This window comes from Trachemys scripta, chromosome 17 (assembly GCF_013100865.1).
Source record: "Trachemys scripta elegans isolate TJP31775 chromosome 17, CAS_Tse_1.0, whole genome shotgun sequence".
Taxonomy (NCBI): Eukaryota; Metazoa; Chordata; order Testudines; family Emydidae; genus Trachemys; species Trachemys scripta.
The window spans coordinates 10,211,279-10,232,035 of NC_048314.1; the positions used below are offsets into that span (position 1 = coordinate 10,211,279).

Sequence of the window (20,757 nt, forward strand, 5' to 3'; positions counted from 1 at the left end):
AGTAACATCTGTCCAGTGATTGCGGGCGGGGGGAAGCAGGGATACAGATTGTTGTAATGACCCATAAATCCAGGGTCTCTATTCGGTCCATGATCTTTAGTGTCTAGCAAAGTGTTGAATTTAAGCTCCCAGGCTGGCCTTTTGAAGGTGTTGTGCAGGTTTCCTTTGAAGATCATGTGGAGGTGGAAATTTACAGAGGTACTGTAGCTGTCCTAGGGTTAAAGGGTGCCACTCCGGCACTACATTCACAGTAAAAAACAAAGGCAGCCTATTGGAGAGGTAGGGGAAAAACAAAACCAAGGGAATCCAGAACCCCTTCCCCTAGGGTGGAGCCCCTGATCCCGGAGTGTGGGACTTTCTGGAGAAAACTCCCCATACTAAATGCTGATGGGCCAACTGAGAAGATGCTGCTTTCCCAGACCGAACTGGTGGGGAGAAACGTCGCAAAGGGGTATTACTGGCTCCCTGCCCCCCAATACACACAGCCCTTTGCAATGAACCTAGACTCTCTGTCTGATGATCATGAGGGAGAGACTAATGGGTTGGAGCCTTTTCTGCCTGTCTCAGAGATTCGTATGCAGCCCAGGGACCATGTGCAGACACAGAGTCTGTTACAGCTCTGGCAGGTGCTTGTGGCCTTCCTGCTCAGGAGAAGAGGGCTGCAGGTGACGGTAGCCAGAAGGAAAGTGGGATACAAGGTAGGCTGGGATAACAAGGCGGGCGTGAAGCTGCCCAGTGTTATGAGCCCCAGAAGGTACATGTGGGGAGCTGCATTTAGTTCCTTTTCCCAGAGTTGCAGTGCTCAGTAGGAAGGTGACTGGTGCAGCAGAGGCATTATGTGCCCAACATCACAGATGCATCTTACGGGGGGGGAGGGGGGGGCAGAAATCTGCACAGTGAACTCCTCCCGGCCAGCACTAAGCATGGAGCCCTGAGGGCCTGATTGTGACAGCTCAGCTCCTGCTAGTCTTGGACCGTATCTCTCAAATTACTCCCTGCCAAGGAAATTCCTTCCTAGCCCCCTTTTCTGCTACAAACCCAGGCCCGGATGCTGCAAGGTGCTGAGCCCCCTCAACTCCAACTGACCTCAATGGGACTTGACGATGCCTTGCAGAGAACACTCGGCACCATCTATGATTGGGGGTGTGGCTTCTTGCTCAGGCATGTAACTGCTGTGGGTGTCGAGCTAACTCTGCAGAGCCACGTGGAAAAGACCCTCTATTGCTCGCCTTCACTTGGCTTCCAGCCCTGGAGCGTGGGACAGCTCAGGGGCAGCTTGATTTGAGGAGCTGACAGGCACGAGCCGGGTCCGAAGATCATGGAGGAACTTGGGATCTAGGTTGCTCTCCCCATGGTTCTGTCTGGCAGAAATGCCTCCTGAAATGGTCCCTCCACCAGAGAGGAGTATCTGGGCTATCCTGGGGGTTATACGGTCAGTCCCTTGGCATGGTCTAGGCTTAAGGCAGATCTTGAATTTGCTTCAGATTCTTCACATTCCCCTTTCCTGAGCCGGGCATGAGGAAAGAGGGAGTGGTGGAATCTCTCCACCCCCTCTAGTCCACCACAGCCTTTTCTGAACACTTCCTAGCAAAGGAATCTACCAGAGGAACCCTGTTTCCCTGGAGTCTCCCCCTAGCACGCCCATTGCTAGGAGCGTGGTAGGACTGCATGGGCGGGCTCCCACAGAAAATCCACACTTCTCAAGGGGGCAGGCTGCAGGCTGCCACAATGGCTCATGGGAAATGTTGTGCTTGCTCCTCTGACCGTGTGGTAAACAGGCTTGGCACTAAGCATTTGCTGGGACTGGGGCCAGGGAGACCCCAATACTGAGATGGGTTGGGCAGAAGCACGACTCAAGGTTTTCACAATTTAGTGGCTTATGCAGGGACCCTGTTTCGATGTTCCTTGGGCTGGTCCTGAAGGTATCACAAGGAAAACATTGGGGAGGCAGAGTCATTCCACAGCCCTCGGGTTGTCCGGGCCTGTTCTGAGTTAACGTCAGGCTCAGACACGAGGACTAAATTTAGCAAGAAAATCTCACAAAACCATAACAGCAGCCCAACAGCGGATCCAGGCTGGGAAAAAAGCTGGGGGAGGCTTTTAAATCACACTAATAAACCCTATAAAAGGGGAAAGTGCAGGCATCATTGCTGAGCTGACTTTTACAAGGTGTTAGCTCTGTGGAGACCTGGGAGACACCCACTGTGACCTTACAGTCTGTGCACGCTATCGCGCCTAGCTCATTAGGGGATGGATTGCAGACCTGCCCTGCGTGCACTCCTGCAAGATTGGGCCTGTCTCATTGCCCTCCCCTCCACAAGCAGTTACAGGTCCTCAGAGGCCCCTGTGTAGCCCAGCAAACCATTTGACATTGCTGGAGTTTCTCTCATGGGGTGCAGGTCAAGGACCACCCTTTCCACACCGGGAGTCCAATGTCTCACCCACTCCTCTCCCTCCCCACGGCTAATTTCCCCTAGGATGCCAGTGGTTTACTGAGCCACCTCACCAGATCCTGCCTGGTTGCCTGAATCACCGCTAGCGTGAAAAGGCAGCTTCCCAGCCATGAGTTACCCCAGCCTCTGCTAGGTGAGTCAACGTGAGCTTGGACCTGGGCTGCCAGTTCTCTCCGTCTCCCTGTTCCTAACAGCGTGAGGTCCCTACAACCTCAAGGTCCTATTAACCAATTGTTGTTGTGTGCAGTGTTGTTGTAGCCGTGTTGGTCCTAGGATATTAGAGAGACAAGGGGAGATGAGGTAATATCTTGTATTGGATCAACTTCTGTTGGTGAAAGAGACAAGCTTTGAATCGTGCACTGAGCTTTTCTTCAGGTCTGGGAAACTAGGAGTGTCACTGCTAACTATAGTGTGTTCCACCTTGTATTGAGTAGTGAGATGACAGCAGCAGATTCCAAGGTGGCAATTCTTCCTTCCCTGGCAGTGCAAAAAGGATCCTGATTAGCGTTCCCTCTAATTTTTCCCACCCATGTGCGGAATGAATTTTGTGATGTGCACCAATATGGACAGAACAAAAATCATGTGGTGGCGGTGCGGCCGAGGGGTTCGGAGGGCGGGAGGGGGATCAGGGCTGGGACAGAGGCTTGGGTGCAGGGGGTGAGGGCTCCAGCTGGGGGTGTGAGCTCTGGGGTGGGGGCCAGGGATGAGGGGCTTGGGGTGCAGGAGGGTGCCCCTGCAGCAGCACCTGGACTGGGAGGGAGAGGCACCTGTCCCCACCACAGCACGTCCGGGACTGGGGCCGTGGGATAGGAACCCCTCCCCCAGCAGGTTCGGGCCAGGGCTGGGTTTGGGCCTGGGGAGGGGCCGGAACACTCTGGCCACGGCTGGGTTCGAGCCAGGGAGGGGCGCCACGGCTGGGTCCGAACCAGGCAGCCCCAGCAGGTTGGGGTCCGAGCTAGGTTGGGGCCGGGGTGACCCTCCCCTGGCCACGGCAGGTCCCCTGAGCGCCTGCGTGGTGCTAAGAAGGCTGCTCCGCGGCTGCGCAGCTTACAGGGAACTTAGGTTCTAAGGGCACCGCCAATATCCAGACAAAACACAGCTTGTGTTTCTAACTGGGACTCCTGGACTGCCAGTGGCAAAACGTGACAGGAAACGGTGAGACGGCAGAGTGTAGGTCAGGAAGGGATGGGCCTGTTGTTTAAAAAGGTTTTTATTATAAAATCATAGAAATGGAGGGCTGGAAGGAATCTCGCAAAGTCATCAAGTCCAACCTCCTAACCCTAACCCACGTTTGTGTTTTTTTAAAAACCTCCAATGACGGGGATTACACACTCTCCCTTGGAAGCCTATTCTAGAACTAACTACCTTTATAGTTAGAAAGTTTTTCCTAAGAGCTAACCTAAATCTCCCTGGCTTTCTGCATATGGAGCATGGAGGAGTATTAAGCACTGTCTTCTTCATAACAGCCCTTAACATATTGGAAGATTATCAGGTCCCCCTTCACTCTTCTTTTCTCAAGATTAAACACGCTCAGTGTTTTTAACTTTTCCTCAAGTTTTTCAAACCCTTTATCATTTTTGTTGCTCTCCTCTGGACTCTTTCCACTTTGTCTACATCTTCCCTAAAGAACTGGACACACGATTCCAACTGAGGCCTCAACAGTGCCCAGTAGACCAGAACAATTACCTCCCATTTCTTACATACGACTCCTGTTACCGACATTCCAGAATGATATTATCCTTTTTTTCAGCTACACATTACCCAGATCCTTTTCAGCAGTACTACCAACTTGTCTCTCTCACCAATAGAAGTTGGTGACTGCCAACTAGACAGTTATTCCCCATTTTGCGGCTGTGCATTTGATTTTTCCTTCCTACGTGAAGTATTTTGCACTTGTCTTTACTGAATTTCATCTTGTTGATTTCAGGCCAATTCTCCAATTGGTCAAGGTCATTTTGAATTCTAATCTTGTCTTCCATACTGTTTGCAATCCTTCCCAGCTTGATGTCGTCTACAAATTTTACAGGCACATTCTCCACTCCATTACCCAAGTCATTAATGAAAATATTGAATAATATTGGGCACAGGACTGATTTCTGTGGGACCCCACAAAGATCTGCCTGCCCAGTTTGACAGTGAATCATTGACAATTACTCTTTGAGTATGTCTTTCAACTAGTTGTGCACCCGTCTTACAGTAATTTCATCTATTCTAGGCCACATTTCCCTAGTTTGCTTATGTGACGTGGGACTGTCAAATGCCTTATTAATAAGATATAGAAAGTTAAGAGGGCTATTTTTAAAAGCCTTTAAAAGTCATTTTAAAGAACCGTAATAAGCAGCCTCTACCCCAGCGGTGGGCAACCGGTGAACCGCGGCCACTGGGAGCTGCGGGTGGCCATGCCTGCGGACGATCAGTGTAAACACTGTCTCGTGGGTCACCAGTGGATTACCCTGACGGGCCGTAGGTTGCCTACCACTGTTCTACCCTGTCTTTATTGCACTGTCTTGCGTCAGACCTGAAGCTGGGATGCAGCTGGACTTTATAAAGGGCCTTATGTAATGCTCCTAAAGGCAGCCACACACCTGTCCTGTTCACACAGCACAATTCCACTTATCTGTAGGCTGTCACAGACATAAGAAATGGAAAACGCCTATTAAATCATCCGGACCACCTTGCGCAGGCCAGGCCAGGATTGTGACTTAGTGTGTTCCCCAGGGCTTTGTCCTGTCTAAGGTCTTGTCTATACTTAACATGCTACAGTGGCACAAATGAGTGCTTCATTATAGACACTACATACACAGGTTATCCACCTCCCTGAGAGGCAGTAGGTCAACAGAAGAATTCGTTCGTCAACCTAGCGCTGTCTACACAGGGACTTAGATGAGCTTAACTATACCACTTAAGGGTGTGAATTTTTCACATCCCTGACCAACATAGTTAAACCAACCTACTTTTCTAATGCAGAACTGTCCTAATACAGTGGTTCTCAAACAGCGACCAGTGAAGCATTGGTGGTCTGTGGAGCATTTGCTAACGGGACACAGAGCGCTGCCTGGTCACATGGTTCTGGCTCCTCTCTTATTAGGGTATGTCTACACTGCAAACAAAAGTTTATTCTTAACTCCAGTTAGCTAACTCAGGTGTATATATAGCAGCGAAGACAAGACAACCTGGCTTTTAACTCAGGGTTAGCAGCTTGAGTACAGTCCCAGGCTTTAACTCAAGTTAAAAGCAGAGTTGTAATGTCTTCCCTATTTGAACCCAGGTTAAGAACACACCTCTGGTTTTGCATTGTAGACATGCCCTTAGAACCCATGTGCCGCCAAATTGTGGTAAAAGAAACTTAACTCCCATTGAACCCTTTCCAAAAACAAGCAGTTGCTGTAGTCACCATGGGGATGTTAGGAGGGCGAAGAGGAAGTGAAGCCACTTGCAGGAGGGGAAAGAGAAGCGAGGTGCCCATGAGATAGTGGGAACTACTTCTTAGAAGAGAGGCTATGGAAAAGCTTGAGAACCCCAAGTCTGATGCATCCATCATGCTTATGTTTTTCTAGCTCGTCTACCTGAGTAATTTTTTCTTAGGCCCTGTCTAGCCTTGGGAACAGACCCAGCTCAGCGGTGGGTGTCCTGCAATTGGAGTCGGGGTCCCGCAAACTGGGGGGAGGGGACAACAGAGAATCCTCCCCACGTGCAACCAGAGGGAAACAATGGGGCATGCCCCCCAAATGCAAACCGTGGGGGAGGGGGAGCAGGGCTTCCTCCCAAACAAAACCTGGAAAGGGGCAGGGGGAAGCTACCAAAGTAAAAAAAAATAAAACTGGGGGGTCCTGTGAGCAAGCCCCCCAAAATGCAACCCTGGAAATGCAAACCGGGGGGGAGTCGGGACGCCCCCCCCAAAATGCACACACCTGGGGGACACTGGGGGGAGCCCCGCAAGCACACACCTGGGGGGGGGTCCTGAGCCCGTTGCCCGGCGGGAGCGCTCTAGCGCTGGCTCCAGCCCCGCGGCGGAACTGGCCGCGGCAGGATCCGGGCAGAACTACAGCTCCCGGCATGCTCCGGGCCGGCGCTGGCGGGGCGGGGCGGGGCGGGGCAGGCGCCGGGCGCGCGGGGCAGGCTGGGAGGGGCGGCGGTCGGAGGAGCAGGCCGGGCCGCGCCGGGCAGGTAGGGATGGGCCGCGCCTCCCGCGCCGGGCGCTTCGTCGGGGCTCGCGGCAGGGAGCCAGGGATCGCCGGGGGCGGGGCGGGGAGCGAGAGGCGGGGGGTGAGGCAGCTCCCTTTGTTGTGGGGGAACGGGGCAGGCATGAGGCACGGAGGGGGGGTAATGGACCCCCAGGGGCAGGCACGGGGGGGTAACGGGGCAGGCATGGGGGGGGTAATGGACCCCCCAGGGGCAGGAATGGGGGTAGGTCGGGGGAGAATCGGGCCCCCAGGGGCAGGCACGGGGGGGGTAATGGACCCCCAGGGGCAGGAATGGGGGTAGGTCGGGGGAGAATCGGGCCCCCAGGGGCAGGCACGGGGGGGGTAATGGACCCCCAGGGGCAGGAATGGGGGTAGGTCGGGGGAGAATCGGGCCCCCAGGGGCAGGCACGGGGGGGGTAATGGACCCCCAGGGGCAGGAATGGGGGTAGGTCGGGGGAGAATCGGGCCCCCAGGGACAGGGTGGATGAAGGGTAAGGGGACCCCTTACTGAAAGGGGGACAGTATAGGCTGGGGAAGCAGAAAGAGAGGTGGGAAAAGAGGGAGAAATCTGAATTTGGGACGGAGATGTAAAGGGAAGAGCTCCCAGGGCAGAGCCAGGCTTGGGGTGGACACCTGGGGGTGTCTCACTGGTCTCTGTCCCTCAGGCCGGTATGGCCAGGTTCCAGGCCATTGAAAGACTCCCCCCATTTTAATACAATAAATAAAAGCTGAGTGTCACTTTCAAAGGCTCTAAACCAGACTGGCCTTTTGCTGTGTGAGGTCAAAGTATGTTTTCTCTCTGGAAGAAGAGGGAAGCAATGGCAGGATGGGCTCTGGGATGATGAGTAGGGGAGCAGAAGCGGCGAGTATGAAGGACCAAGGGGAAAAATGAAGGGATAGCAAAGGGATGGACACACCACTGCTCCCTGGATTATGATGACTAGGACCTAGTCCACACCTGAAACTTAGGTCAGTTAAGGATCGGGGGTAGCCGTGTTAGTCTGTATCCACAAAAACAACAAGGAATCTGGTGGCACCTTAAAGACTACCTTGCTCAGGGGCAAGTTAAGCCCATTGACCTACCTACTGCCTCGCAAGGAGGTGGATTTACTACAGCTATGGAAAAATCCCTTCTTCACTGTTGCAAGCATCTGCACCACAACTTTGTCACACTAATACGTGCAGTGTGGACATACAGTAGCATACTTGGCTAACAATGGGTATTAAGCTCTATTGACCACGTCCACGGTCCACACCTATGGGACAAACATTTTCAATCCAAGTTGAGGGAGGCTAATATGTCTGCTTAATTCCTTTTGTCAATCAGGTTTCATTATTCTAGGACTGGTCTATGCTTAAAAGTTAGGTCAACATAGCTTCATCGGGCAGGGTGTAAAATCCACATCCCTGACCGACGTAGCTATGCCAACCTAACCCCCGGCGTAGACACAACTGTGTCGATCGAAGAATGCTTCCATCAAGGTAGCTTCCATTGTTCAAGGAGGTGGGGTTCCTATGCTAACAGGTCAAAACAAACTTTTCCATCTGTAGGCTGCATCTACATTATGGGTTATGCCGGGCACAGCTACAGTGATGTAGCTATTCCTGTATAGTCTCAGTAGTGTAGACATACCCTCGTGTAGATAAAGTCTGGGGCAACTAGATCTCTGTAAGATTTCCAGGGTCAGCCTGGGACTAGCATTTCTTGCCTGCCATATTACACAGAGAGCAGCATTCCTTCTACTGGGAGAGGCTGGAAGCTTTTAGAAGAGAATGTGGAAATTCCTATAATTGTAGTTAGCATGAATGCAGAGCAGTTACAGGTTGGGTTTTAGATATGACCTGTTTCTTAATAAATTGTTGGTTTCTGGCAGCTAATGTGTGGATGATGGCTTTGTTTTGAAGTCCCTTCCCACCACTCCTGACCCCCCAAAAAGTTCTGCCAGCCACAGCTGTCTTTCTTTTAATGCCATGGTCTTGTTAGCAGGCAGCTTTACTGTGTTTACATATGGCTTTAATTGTATCAGCAGTTAATTCCATTTGTGGCTATTCCCATGTTAACAGAGCCCCTTGTTTAATGAATTTATCTCCTGCTGCAGCAGACATGTCTTTGCTAAGGAGACGGTTGTACCCATGTTCCAAATCAAACTTAAGTAACTTGTACATGGCTGTGCAAGAGTCTCAGGGCATCACTGAACTGAATCACTTGAGCTAGTTTCCGCTGTGTTCTCCTGAGCACATGGTTGTGCTCGCAAAGCATATACTTCACAGTCCCAAGGGCACCTCCATTTGACTCAGGACTAACATTTGCTTATTAAAAAGGTTAATCGGTGGAAAGAAAACATATTTAGAGGCGTGCGTGTGTGGGACTTTGCTTCTTGGGAGATAAACATTATTTTCTTTTTATAGAAAAATATTCTTCTGTGATCGCATTGTATGTTTCCATTCCCACAGTGTTGATTTGAAAAATCCTGCAGTGTTTCTAGTAGCCTGTATATTAATTCTAAACACACATACAGATAAGGGCTAGTGCAAATAAAAACAAAGGCAGGAAAATTCTGAGTTACGGGGATACATTATTATTATTTATTTTATTATTATTCATTCCAGTGGAATATTTTCTTAAACAACTTCCCTGCAATGTTTGTAGCCTAAATTTTGAAGCTTTGTCCTCGTGCCAGAATCTGATTGTAAAGTTGACTATAAGACAAAAGTGAAACTAACTAGTCTCTCAGTGCATGCGAAGAGAAACAAAAAACAAAACAAAAATAGTGCACAGTGGAAAGAATTTAAATGTAATTAAAACAACTCATATATATATATTTCTAACTTGACCCTCACTTAAGGCTTTCTCTAATTTTAACCCCTTGTGCTTAATGAAATGCCTGAACTATGATGCACAAGAGCATCTGTTAGCTGGAAACCTCTGCTACCTGTTGCCTTCATGCAAGTTAAGGATGCAATTACAGCAATCACTGAATTGTTTTACTTCAGTGAGACCCACAGTATCATTCTCAAAGAGGTGTTTTTGTGATTTATATTTTTTTTTTATTAAAATGACATTGTTTAGGTCAGCTTGCTAAATATCTGACCCACTTCAAAATTAATAGCAGTCGGTTCCTAATTGGTTCTATTTTGTTTTTTAAAAGGTGGTCAGCAACCTTTTATCTAAATTGGGATTCCTCCCCCTCCAATCACCTGGCATCTTCACCTAGCCTTATCCCTCCACAGCAAAGCCTTCCAGTATATTCCTAAAGAGAATACATATAGATAATAGGTCTTACACTATGGATTTAGCATTCTTAAATATTGCTTTTCACTACTTTGAGGAACATTTCTGGCCTACTTGGCAATGTCCTGGCTATTGAGCAATGCTTTCTGAGTCCACAGCTTCTATGTATGCTAAGGATAAAGACAAATCTTCTATTTCAGTGCTAGCAGTAGGAGCTGCTGGATAACACAGCTTAGTCTCTGGGGACTGAAATGCTTTAGTCTAACCCAAGTTATTGGGCTATAGGGTAAGTAGGAAGTGTAATGGCTTGTGAGATACAGGTCAGACTAGGTGACCCAGTGGTCTCTTCTGGCCTTAAACACTGTGAAGCCGTAATTCTCCAGGAGTTCTGAGTATTACATCCATAACACTGCCAATCCTGGAAGTAAAGGATCAGATCCTCACTTGGTAAATAACTGTAATTCCTCTACACCACTGAATCAATCCCTGAAAATGGGGGCTCCAAAGAATAACAAACAGGGCCCTGGTTGAAACCTACTAATAAACTAATGCACGCTTTCTCTCTCTACGAGCACAAAGCACTTTCCTCCACAGCAGTGGTCTGCTCCCTTCCTTTGAGCAAATGGTCTACTGAAATATACAAAATCCTTCTGTCTCAAATGCTCCCAAGGTTGAAGCAGGCAAGCTCAGCAGGGAAGCGAGAGAGTGCTATGTGCAGGCAGCCGTGATTCAGAGCATAATGAGTATGTTACTTTTCTGTACAGCTTTGCTCTCTCTTCATGTTGGGGACCAAAAAAAAATAGGGATTTTTTTGCTCCCCTTTCTTTTAATGGCCAGGCCTTGCACTAGTAAAGGTATGGAAACCAAGTCCACTGAATAATGATTTAATGATGTGAACTCTGTTGTGTTCTTTTTGAGTGGATGCCTGCTTTAGTGAGAGAACCGCTACGATGCTTGAATTCACTATGGAGGACTAATGTGAGGATGCTGAAGGATACAGAAAACCCTGGATAAGGGAGGTTGGCAATAATGGTAGTATTAGATTGAAGCAAAATGTAAGAGCAAGATGGATGCTGCAAGATTATTAAATCTAGAAAGTGAAACATTTTAAAGCTAAACTCCAGAACTAATAATGAGCAATTGAATTCAAGTAGTTTTTACAAATGAATGGAAATGTCTAATTATTAACCTCTTCAGTGCCGGTGCCCACTGGGATTTTGGTACATCAAAGGTGTATTTTGTTTGGGGGGAGGGGGATGCAACACTGAAGAGGTTAATACAATATACTGGATTAAATCTTAGCTGTGAATGATTGCATGTTTAAAAAATGCACACACAAAAACAGTAGAAACTGACAAATCTCTTTCACTCTAATTTATCTGTCTGACAAATGGACGGGATGTTGGAAATTTATCATTTTGGTTGATTAACATCCAGGAAGTTAGATCAGTACAACCACATTCATTTCACTCACGTCTGAGGTCACATCTGAATCCCGGTCTCCAGAGGTAATATACTAATGTCCTAAGGCACTGCACCATCTGGTCCCCCTTTTGATCTGCAATATTTGAATGCTTGATTTACTATCCCTGTGTATCCATAAATTGTGTAAACTCAGGGGCATGGCAGTGGTAGTTGGGTATCATGAGCAGATGATTTAGTCATCAATATCTATTGGGTTTCCTTATTGCTGCCATTAGACTTCTTTCAGTTTTACTTATAAATCATGTAAGTGAATCATTCAGTGTACCAGAAACTGCAAGTTAGTGTTAGAACTTGCCCACTGTGAGATTAGCTGAAATTAATCTGCCCCTTCAGAATGTGGAAGAGCCAAGTGGATTGCTTATTCGCCAGAGATGGTTGATAAATCAGAAATAAATTGCATGTGTATATATAGCCGGAGGTGGTAAGGAAATAAATCACTTTTCTCTTTTCTTTCTGAACAGGATCAAAGCACTTGGAATAAATGTGAGTACAAGTTTTACACTAATTGAATCTACCTTTGAAAGCCATGGCCGCTGCCTCGCACCTGAACTCGGATGCACTTCGGGAAGTTCTGGAGTGCCCCATTTGCATGGAGTCCTTTACTGAGGACCAGCTGAGGCCCAAACTCTTACACTGTGGGCACACCATCTGCAAGCAGTGCTTGGAGAAACTCCTAGCAAACAGCATCAATGGGATACGCTGCCCCTTCTGCAGCAAGATCACTCGGATCACAAACTTGGCTCAACTGACCGACAATCTCACGGTGCTGAAGATCATAGACACCACAGGACTGAGTGAAGCTGTGGGCCTTTTCATGTGCAAAGTTTGCGGGAGAAGGTTACCCAGGCACTTCTGCAAGAGCTGTAATTTGGTTTTGTGTGACCCGTGCAAGGAAATGGAACATCAGCAGCAAGGACATGGTGTTGTTGCCATCAAAGAGGCTGCTGATGAACGGAGGAGGGAATTTGGGGTAAAGCTTGGCAGACTTCGGGAGCTCATGGGGGATCTGCAGAAAAGAAAAGCATCTCTGGAAGGGGTCTCCAAAGATGTGCAATCCAGATACAAAGCAGTTCTTCAGGATTACAGCAAGGAAGAGCGCAAGATCCAGGAAGAACTGGCAAGGTCACGGAAGTTCTTCACAAACTCTTTGTCTGAAGTGGAGAAAGTAAACAACCAGGTAATGGAGGAACAGGCTTATCTGCTGAACATAGCAGAAGTGCAGATCGTGTCCCGATGTGACTATTTCCTTGCCAAGATTAAGCAGGGAGATATAGTTCTCTTGGAGGAGGCAGCAGATGAGGAAGAGCCAGAACTGACGAACAACCTTCCAAGAGAGCTGACTCTGCAAGAGGTGGAGCTCCTCAAGGTGGGCCATGTGGGGCCACTGCAGATTGGGCAGGTGGCGAAGAAACCTCGGACAGTCAACATGGAGGAATCTCTGATGGAGACTGCCGCATCCTCATCGGCTACATTTAGAGAGACTGACGTGGTGCAAGAAGAGACTAGTTTGACACCAAATTCCTCACCTGCCAAACCAAGGATGCCTGAAACAGCCACTAGCATCCAGCAATGTCACTTCCTCAAGAAGATGGGCTCCAAAGGCAGCATGCCAGGGATGTTCAATCTTCCTGTCAGCGTACATGTCACCGTACAGGGAGAGGTGCTTGTGGCAGATCGTGGCAATTTCCGAATCCAGGTATTTACCCGCAAGGGTTTTCTGAAGGAGATCCGGCGGAGCCCTAGTGGCATTGATAGCTTTGTGCTGAGTTTCCTTGGAGCAGATCTACCCAATTTGACTCCCCTATCTGTCACCATGAACTGCCATGGCCTGATAGGAGTGACTGACAGCTATGATAACTCACTAAAGGTGTATACCATGGATGGACACTGCGTTGCATGTCACAGGAGCCAGCTTAGCAAGCCCTGGGGCATCACAGCTCTGCCGTCAGGGCAGTTCGTAGTGACCGATGTGGAAGGAGGAAAGCTCTGGTGTTTCACAGTGGACCGTGGTGTTGGGGTAGTTAAGTACAGTTGCTTATGTAGTGCTGTGCGCCCAAAGTTTGTCACTTGTGATTCTGAAGGGACCGTATACTTCACTCAGGGGCTGGGACTCAACCTGGAGAACCGCCAGCATGAGCACCACCTCGAGGGGGGCTTTTCAATTGGCTCTGTAGGTCCAGATGGGCACTTAGGCCGCCAGATCAGCCACTTCTTCTCAGAGAATGAGGATTTCAGGTGCATTGCTGGGATGTGCGTGGATTCTAGGGGAGACCTGATTGTTGCAGACAGCAGCCGTAAAGAAATCCTGCATTTCCCTAAAGGAGGTGGCTACAATATCTTAATCAGGGAAGGCCTCACCTGCCCTGTTGGCATCGCCATTACACCTAAAGGGCAGCTGTTAGTGCTGGACTGTTGGGATCATTGCATTAAGATCTACAGTTACCATTTGAGGAGGTATTCCACACCTTAAAGGTGTGTCGCTGGATAAAGCTGCTCTTCTCATAGGTTCTCCCCACTGTATCATAATTTGACAGAAGTTAGTGCTGCACTTTCAGGTAGATGATGTCCTAATCCGAGCTGTGTCACTATTTTGTGTTTAGAAACAAAATAGCCTTTTTATTTGTATAATTTTAAAAAACAACCACCACCCCACCACCTCCATGGAGCAAAGGATACTTATGGAGTACTGGTTGTGGGTTAAGTGACTGATCTCTCCCTACATCTTACTGCCTTGTGCCGTAGCTCGTACTCCCAGTTTCAACCACTGCATGCTGCTTTGTGCCATAAATAGTAACTGACTCTTCTATATGACCTTTCTTTAGAAGACCCGTGAGGCGGTCTTCTTCCCACCACAGTTCTCACAAGGATCTCAGTAGCAATTCTTCACAGACAACTATAGAAAGCTATTTCTGATTGCAGCGCTGTAGCTGCATACGACAACGGAGCCTCCCTAAACTGCACAAAGGTGCAACTTGCATAAAACTAAAGGGCAGGGCTGTGGTCCTCCCTGTTTCTAGTAATTAGGAGATTATCTTCATGGTGCCACTGGTGAACCCCACTTGGTCCACCAGTCTCTTCAATGTGAAGTGGGTACAGTGCAATCATGGAAGACCGAGCCAGAGAACTGCCCTCTGATGGCAAAGTGAATTTCATTACAGTTTGATTAGCATGAGAACAGTAGAGTGAGAGGGGGGGAATTGACAGGAGAGCCTATTTAACAGAATTAATTTCAGTCTGTCAGTATTCACAGTTGTTTTACTATTAAATCTGGCGTGGAACCTGTCTTTGAAGGGTATGTTTGGTATCTAAAGCTTTGCCAGGGGAGAGAGAAATTGAAGTAAACAAGATCAAATGTGACAAATGGTATGTTCATCTGCACACTTCAATATTCTGCATTCCAGACCATTGCATTTACTGATAGGTTTCCACTAGTCTGCACTTTGTATGTGAAAGCTACTTGTTCATGAGATAGGGAAAAGGGGGGGAGGGGGAGAGGAGGGAATCTTATTTTATTACTTGGAAGCTCTTGCTCTGGTGGTTTGCATCTTTCTCCATGCACAGCAAAAAGCTACATTCCTAGAGACATTGTCTGGCCCTTTTTTATGGCTCCAGCGGACACCACGATGCATGTTCATCTCAGCTTTGGGTCAGATGAAGTACAAAACTGCAGCTGTGTGAGTTAACACCCCCACAGTGTGCCTATCCTGGCTGATAAACACATATCTCAGTGTGGTGTTGCTCCTCTAAAATGGTTTATTGAAGAAAAGAAACATTTAAATAGGACACAGTTGTAGAATGTTAATCTGCCAAAGATCATGGTTACACTGCAGTGTAATTATTATTTGTTACCATCAACAATGTAGTTGCAAATTTGGGGGCACAATAGACCATGTAAAAAACTGTCTCTGTAGTTGCTGTCGTGTCCAGCATTTTCGAACTGTATTTGCTGTAGTATCAAATCTGTGCTACAATGTGTCTGTAACAGGTGAGTTTTTAAATTCCCACAAGCTGTCTGTCCCTTCTTAGCTAAGCAGCAGTAAAAAAAAAAGAAAAAAAAAGAAAAAAAGCTTCCTGAGAACAGCTGCTACTGTTTGTGCCCCTCTAGCCAGCTGTGTGACTGTAACAGTGCTTCCAGATCAAGTGGTGAAAGCAGAACCATCTTGATTTGTGGATTCCCTGATATTGCCAAAGAACTGAGGAGGGCCAGTTTAGTCCTAACTACTCCAGACCCATCTTTGCAGTTGTTTGTACAGTGCCTGGCACAGGGAGTACAATGCTGATCAGGGCAATTGGGTATTACTGTATTACGAAGTGATGACCTAGGAGAATTTTGGAGAGAAGGGAGCAGGTACAGAGGGAAGCAGGGGATCTTTAGAGGGGAAGACACTGTGGCTTCTTAAGGGAATTTAAAAATTCAGCGTTTACCCTATGAGCTGTGGTGTGTTGATTTGCTGTAGATACAAACATGAGTTTACACACACAGCTGTCTTCTGGGAAAGTTTGCCTATGGTGTGTAGCAGCAATCCGGAAAGTAACTTGCACTCTGGTGTGCATGTTGTTTGGATAGATCTACTTCGTTTGGATAATTACTGTGTTGCCACCCAAGCTGTTTTATAAACATTACATTGATGGTCGTTCCTATTGTACTGATCGTTCATGGTTAAAAATCTCACCTGTTCCTAAGCTATTTTCTGCAGGCAGCTTTCATAGAACTGAATAAATGAAGCACTATTATCTTTCCTAATGAGCATCTACATCAAACTCGGGAGAGAATATTTCCTAGAGGCCAAATGGAGACATTAAGTGGACTTAAAACCTGGCCCATTCTGCTGACCGAGCAGTTGGTTGCCTAGGTTTTTCCTGGTAGCCACAGTTTCAATTAAGTTCTCCATCATCTCTTCCATCCTGTAATACAGATTCCAAGAAAAGGAGACACTATTCTGTGATGCATTTGTAGAGTAAGGTAGAGGGGGGATTGGGGCCCGTGTGTGTGTTTAGCCTGTAGCTGCTATACTGTTCTCGTGTTTTTTTTTTTTTTTTCAGGCAGACAGGGGGAAGAGAAGAGGAATGGTTGTCCCCAGCTAGAGTACATGCTTCAGCTGGCAAAGCGGAATTGGCTGTAAATTAGTTTCTCAGTTCTGCATCTTTTGCAGTGGTGTTTTGCTTTTTGCCACCGTTGTGCTCAGCTCCAAAGGAGATGAAATGGAGTAATTAAAGATTATGATGAAATAGTTTAGCTTCTGCTTTTCACCTGGAGATGGAACATGTCTGATAATAAGTATGTTTGATTTTTAAAGATTGTGTAATAAAGGGGAAATTGATCCAATTAAAAGTGCATTACGAATGGCTCATCTCGTTATTAAAAACATTTCTCCTTGTGTTCTCTTTGGTGGCAGACTGGTTTCCAAGGCCATCCCGAATTAGATTTGCTAACATATTAACTGCAAGATACCTCTTCTCATGCTGTCAGGATGTGGAGAATAAATCCACTCTCTAGCAGGTCTACAATAAGTATCTCTCACTTCTTTCCCCACAAATACTAGGATTTCTCAGACATGCTCAGATCAATAGGCCCTCAAGGCCCCTATCTTTGTGATGTGTGTCGTACCTGATGCTTCAAAGGCAAACAACCCCCACACCTCCGTAGTGCAACAAATAAAAATAGTTGAAAGTGCGTCAAGTGGTTAGAGCCAGGAATCCTGGATTATAATCCTAGATTTGCCACTGATTCATTTAGCCACTGCCTGCTTCAATGTATTCATCTGCAAAATTGGGCTAGTATTGCTTATATTACTCCGGAGTGGCGTGAGGTTCACCTAGCTGTTATGGATTGAATTGGGATAATCTGATAGGTGCTATGAGTATTTTTTAAGAAAATCTCATTTGGGGGAAGCCACACGAGAGCTAAGCAATTTGCCATTTCGGTTTAGAGGACAATATCTCATCAGTGGACACACATCCTCTGATTTCCTTGTTACCAGCTTAGTTTATGTTACCCAGACTCTTTTCCTATGATGTGAGACAGCGCTGTAAGCAGTTGCTGGTTTATAAAATATAAAGAACTTTGAAGACTGATAGTCATATTGACCCTGCTAGACTTAGCACTGATCAACTGTTCCATGAAAAGAGGTGATTTCTCACGGCAGTTATAATTTCACTGTAAGCATTCGTTCTGGATTAAAAATTGGCATGTGATGTTTGAGGCTGGGCGGTTATTTTTAAAAATAAACTTTTATTTTGTAACCAAAGAGGGCAGGGTTATAAAAGTAAAAATAAACACCGGCACTTTTAGGTTCTCTGCATTGTATAGTTTAAGTGATTTTTCTGGGTCATTAGCCAATGTGAGGCTTTAAAGTTATTTCATTTTGCACAACTAATTACTGTACTTGCTTGGCACATTTGGATTACAATGAGCAGGGCATAAGGCCATTTAGCAGACTGATTCACAGCATATGCAGTTTAGTCTAAACAGAATTTCACAGCAACTGGCTAGATTTTTTAAGACTGAAGAATATGTTAATCAGTGCCTTTAAAACATGTATCAGGACAGAAACTGCATGCTGTAAAGAGTTATACATTTAATATAGTGCTTGTTGGTAGAAATAGATTTCAAAGTGCTATAAAATTCTATAGGCTCAGATTGTGACCAGACAATAAAAGCAGGTATAGGGGAAAGTATTATATCCCAATTGCCTAAATACTAAAATGGGTGAACTAGAGGGCATGACATTACATTAGGATATCGATATAATCAGCATCTCAGAAACTTGGTGGAATGAGGATAATCAATGGGACACAGTACATAGGAATGACAGAGTAGGTTGTGCTGGTGAGGGAGTGGCACTCTAGGTACAAGAAAGCAGAAAGTCAAATAAAGTAAAAATCTTAAATGAATCCAATTGTACCATAGAATCTCTATGGATAGAAATTCCATGCTTGAATAATAAGAGTATAGCAGTAAGAATATGCTACCGACCACCTGATCAGGATGGTGACTGCGGTTGTGAAATGTTTCGGGAGATTAGAGGCTATAAAGGTAGAAAACACAATGCAACAAAGAGTCCTGTGGCACCTTATAGACTAACAGATGTATTGGAGCATAAGCTTTTGTGGGTGAATACCCACTTTGTCAGACACATGTAATGGAAATTTCCAGAGGCAGGTATAAATGTGCAGGCAAGAATCAGTCTAGAGATAATGAGGTTAGTTCAATCAGGGAGGATGAGGCCCTCTTCTAGCAGTTGAGGTGTGAACACCAAGGGAGGAGAAACTGCTTCTGTAGTTGGCTAACCATTCACAGTCTGTGTTTAATCCTGATCTGATGGTGTCAAATTTGCAAATGAACTTTAAAGTCTGGTCCTGAAGTTTTTTTGCCGCAGGATGGCTACCTTTAAATCTGCTATTGTTTGTCCAGGGAGGTTGAAGTGTTCTACAGGTTTTTGTATATTGCCATTCCTAATATCTGACTTGTGTCCATTTATCCTTTTACGTAGGGACTGTCCAGTTTGGCCGATGTACATAGCAGAGGGGCATTGCTGGCACATGATGGCGTATATAAGTACCCTCTGATACTTGACACAATAATAATGGGGGATTTCAACTATCCTCATATTGACTAGCTATATGTCATCTCAGGAAAGAATACAGGGACAAAGTTTCTAGACACCATAAAAGATGGCTTCTTGGAGCAGCTTGTCCTGGAACCCACAAGGGAAGAGGCAATTCTTGATTTAATCCTCAATGGAGTCAAGAGGTGAATATAGCTGGACTGTTACCATAATATAATTACATTTAACATCCTTGTACAGGGAAAAATGCCAAAGAAACACACCACAGTCAGGGTGACTGGGCAACAAAATGGCAGATGAAATTCAACGTTGATAAATGCGAAGTAATGCACATTGGAAAACATCCCAACTATAAGTACAAAATGATGTGCTCTAAATTAGCTGTTACCATTCAAGAAAGAGATCTTGGAGTCATTGTGGAGAGTTCTCTGAAAACATCTGCCCAATCTGCAGCAGCGGTCAAAAAAGCAAACAGAATGTTAGGAACCATTAGGAAAGGGAGAGATAAGACAGAAAATATCATAATGCTGCTATATAAATCCATGGTATGCCCACAGCTTGAATACTGCATGCAGATCTGATCACCCCTTCTCAAAAAAGATATATCAGAATTGGAAAAGGTATGGAACGGCTTCCATATGAGGAGAGATTAAAAAGGCTGGGATTTTTCAGCATGGAAAAGAGACGAGTAAGTGGGAATATTATAGAGATCTATAAAATTATGACCAGTGTGGAGAAAGTGAATAAGGAAGTGTTATTTAGTCCTTCACATAACACAAGAACCAGGGGTCACCCAATGAAATGAACAGGCAGCAGGTTTAAAACAAAAGGAAGCATTTCACACAGTGCATAGTCAACCTGTGCAACTTGTTGCCAGGGGATGTTGTGAGGGCCAAAATTATAACAGGGATCAAAAAAGAATTTGCTAAGTTCATAGGGAATGGGTCCATCAATGGCTATTAGCCAAGGTGGTCAGGGACGCAAGCCCATGTTCTTGGTAGTGTCTATACCCTTTGATTGCCGGAAGCTGGGAGTGGATAATGGGATGGATCACTCGATGATTGCCTGTTCTGTTCATTCCCTCAGGATACTGGGCTAATGGACCATTGGTCTGACCCCTTCTCCTTTATTAGCTCGGGGTGCGTTGTTTCCAGGTGCTGAAGCTGTTTGCAATGTTTGGTTTGCTGTGCACATAACTGGGCCATGTTGGCTCAGGCAGGGGGAACTCTATGTGTGTGCCGCTTGGGGAGGAGGGGTGTAAAAAGAGCAAAATAAAATGAACCCAATATTGGAAGGAAAAGTGGAACTAATGCTGTCTGATAATGAGAACAGAACCTCCGCTTCTCCAGACGCTTCCCTCACATCCATACCACTCTAGACCCCTCAGCAGCAGCTGCTTCTCTGGCTGTAATGATCTTTTAATTCCCATCTCCATTGTGAGGGAGAAGAGTGATCTAAGTATTAGGACTGGGTACATCTGAGGTTTCATCTAACACTGGCTACGTGGCCTTGGGCAAGTCACCTAACCCCTGTGCCTCAAGTCTCTCCAGCTGTAGAGCAGGGGTAATCCTGCCTTACGGGAAAGTTGGAAGGTTTAGTTGTGGTCTGCACAGTGCTGTTAGGACGAGTGCTACTAAAGTAATGCATTAATGCTTAATGCTATTAGAGCCTCTGCAGTACTGCTGATAATCTCTCTGTTTTCAGCTGGGCCAATGACATTTTCAAATCCACATTTATTGTCTGTGGTCTGTTTATCTCACTGGAAGTGAGGGAGATACAAAGCTTAGTTGTTGGAAGTTCCTCCTGGGATGTCAAAGTTGGCTCGCTGAACAACT

The 20,757-nt window shown here is 46.5% G+C and overlaps 2 protein-coding genes across 11 annotated transcripts in view; one reads left to right on the forward strand and one right to left on the reverse strand.

Annotated features, from left to right (window-relative positions):
- Window positions 1-20,757, reverse strand: part of ASTN2 (astrotactin 2) — a 542,812-nt gene that overhangs the window by 194,378 nt on the left and 327,677 nt on the right. Inside the window, exon 16 of one of the 3 annotated variants that reach the window (XM_034793417.1) lies at window positions 11,344-11,427. The exons of the other annotated variants lie outside the window; for them this stretch is intronic. Within the exon in view, the coding sequence (XP_034649308.1) occupies window positions 11,344-11,427 (84 nt within the window). The remainder of the gene's footprint in view (window positions 1-11,343; window positions 11,428-20,757) is intronic. 3 annotated transcript variants of the gene reach the window in all.
- Window positions 6,558-16,698, forward strand: TRIM32 (tripartite motif containing 32). 8 transcript variants are annotated; one of them, XM_034793419.1, is made up of 3 exons: window positions 6,563-6,620; window positions 10,788-11,377; window positions 11,816-16,698. In XM_034793419.1, exon 3 carries the CDS (start codon window positions 11,881-11,883, stop codon window positions 13,822-13,824), a length of 1,944 nt encoding a protein of 647 aa, XP_034649310.1. In that variant the 5' UTR covers window positions 6,563-6,620; window positions 10,788-11,377; window positions 11,816-11,880; the 3' UTR covers window positions 13,825-16,698. The 8 variants fall into 8 exon arrangements, with proteins under 8 accessions (XP_034649311.1, XP_034649310.1, XP_034649313.1 ...); XM_034793420.1 differs by lacking the exon at window positions 10,788-11,377 and having other exon boundaries at window positions 6,558-6,620; XM_034793422.1 differs by lacking the exons at window positions 6,563-6,620; window positions 10,788-11,377 and adding an exon at window positions 7,237-10,612.

What these genes read in the sequence shown, in the direction of transcription:
- TRIM32 (XM_034793420.1), top strand. Translation starts at nt 11,881, where the DNA reads ATGGCCGCTGCCTCGCACCTGAACTCGGATGCACTTCGGGAAGTTCTG.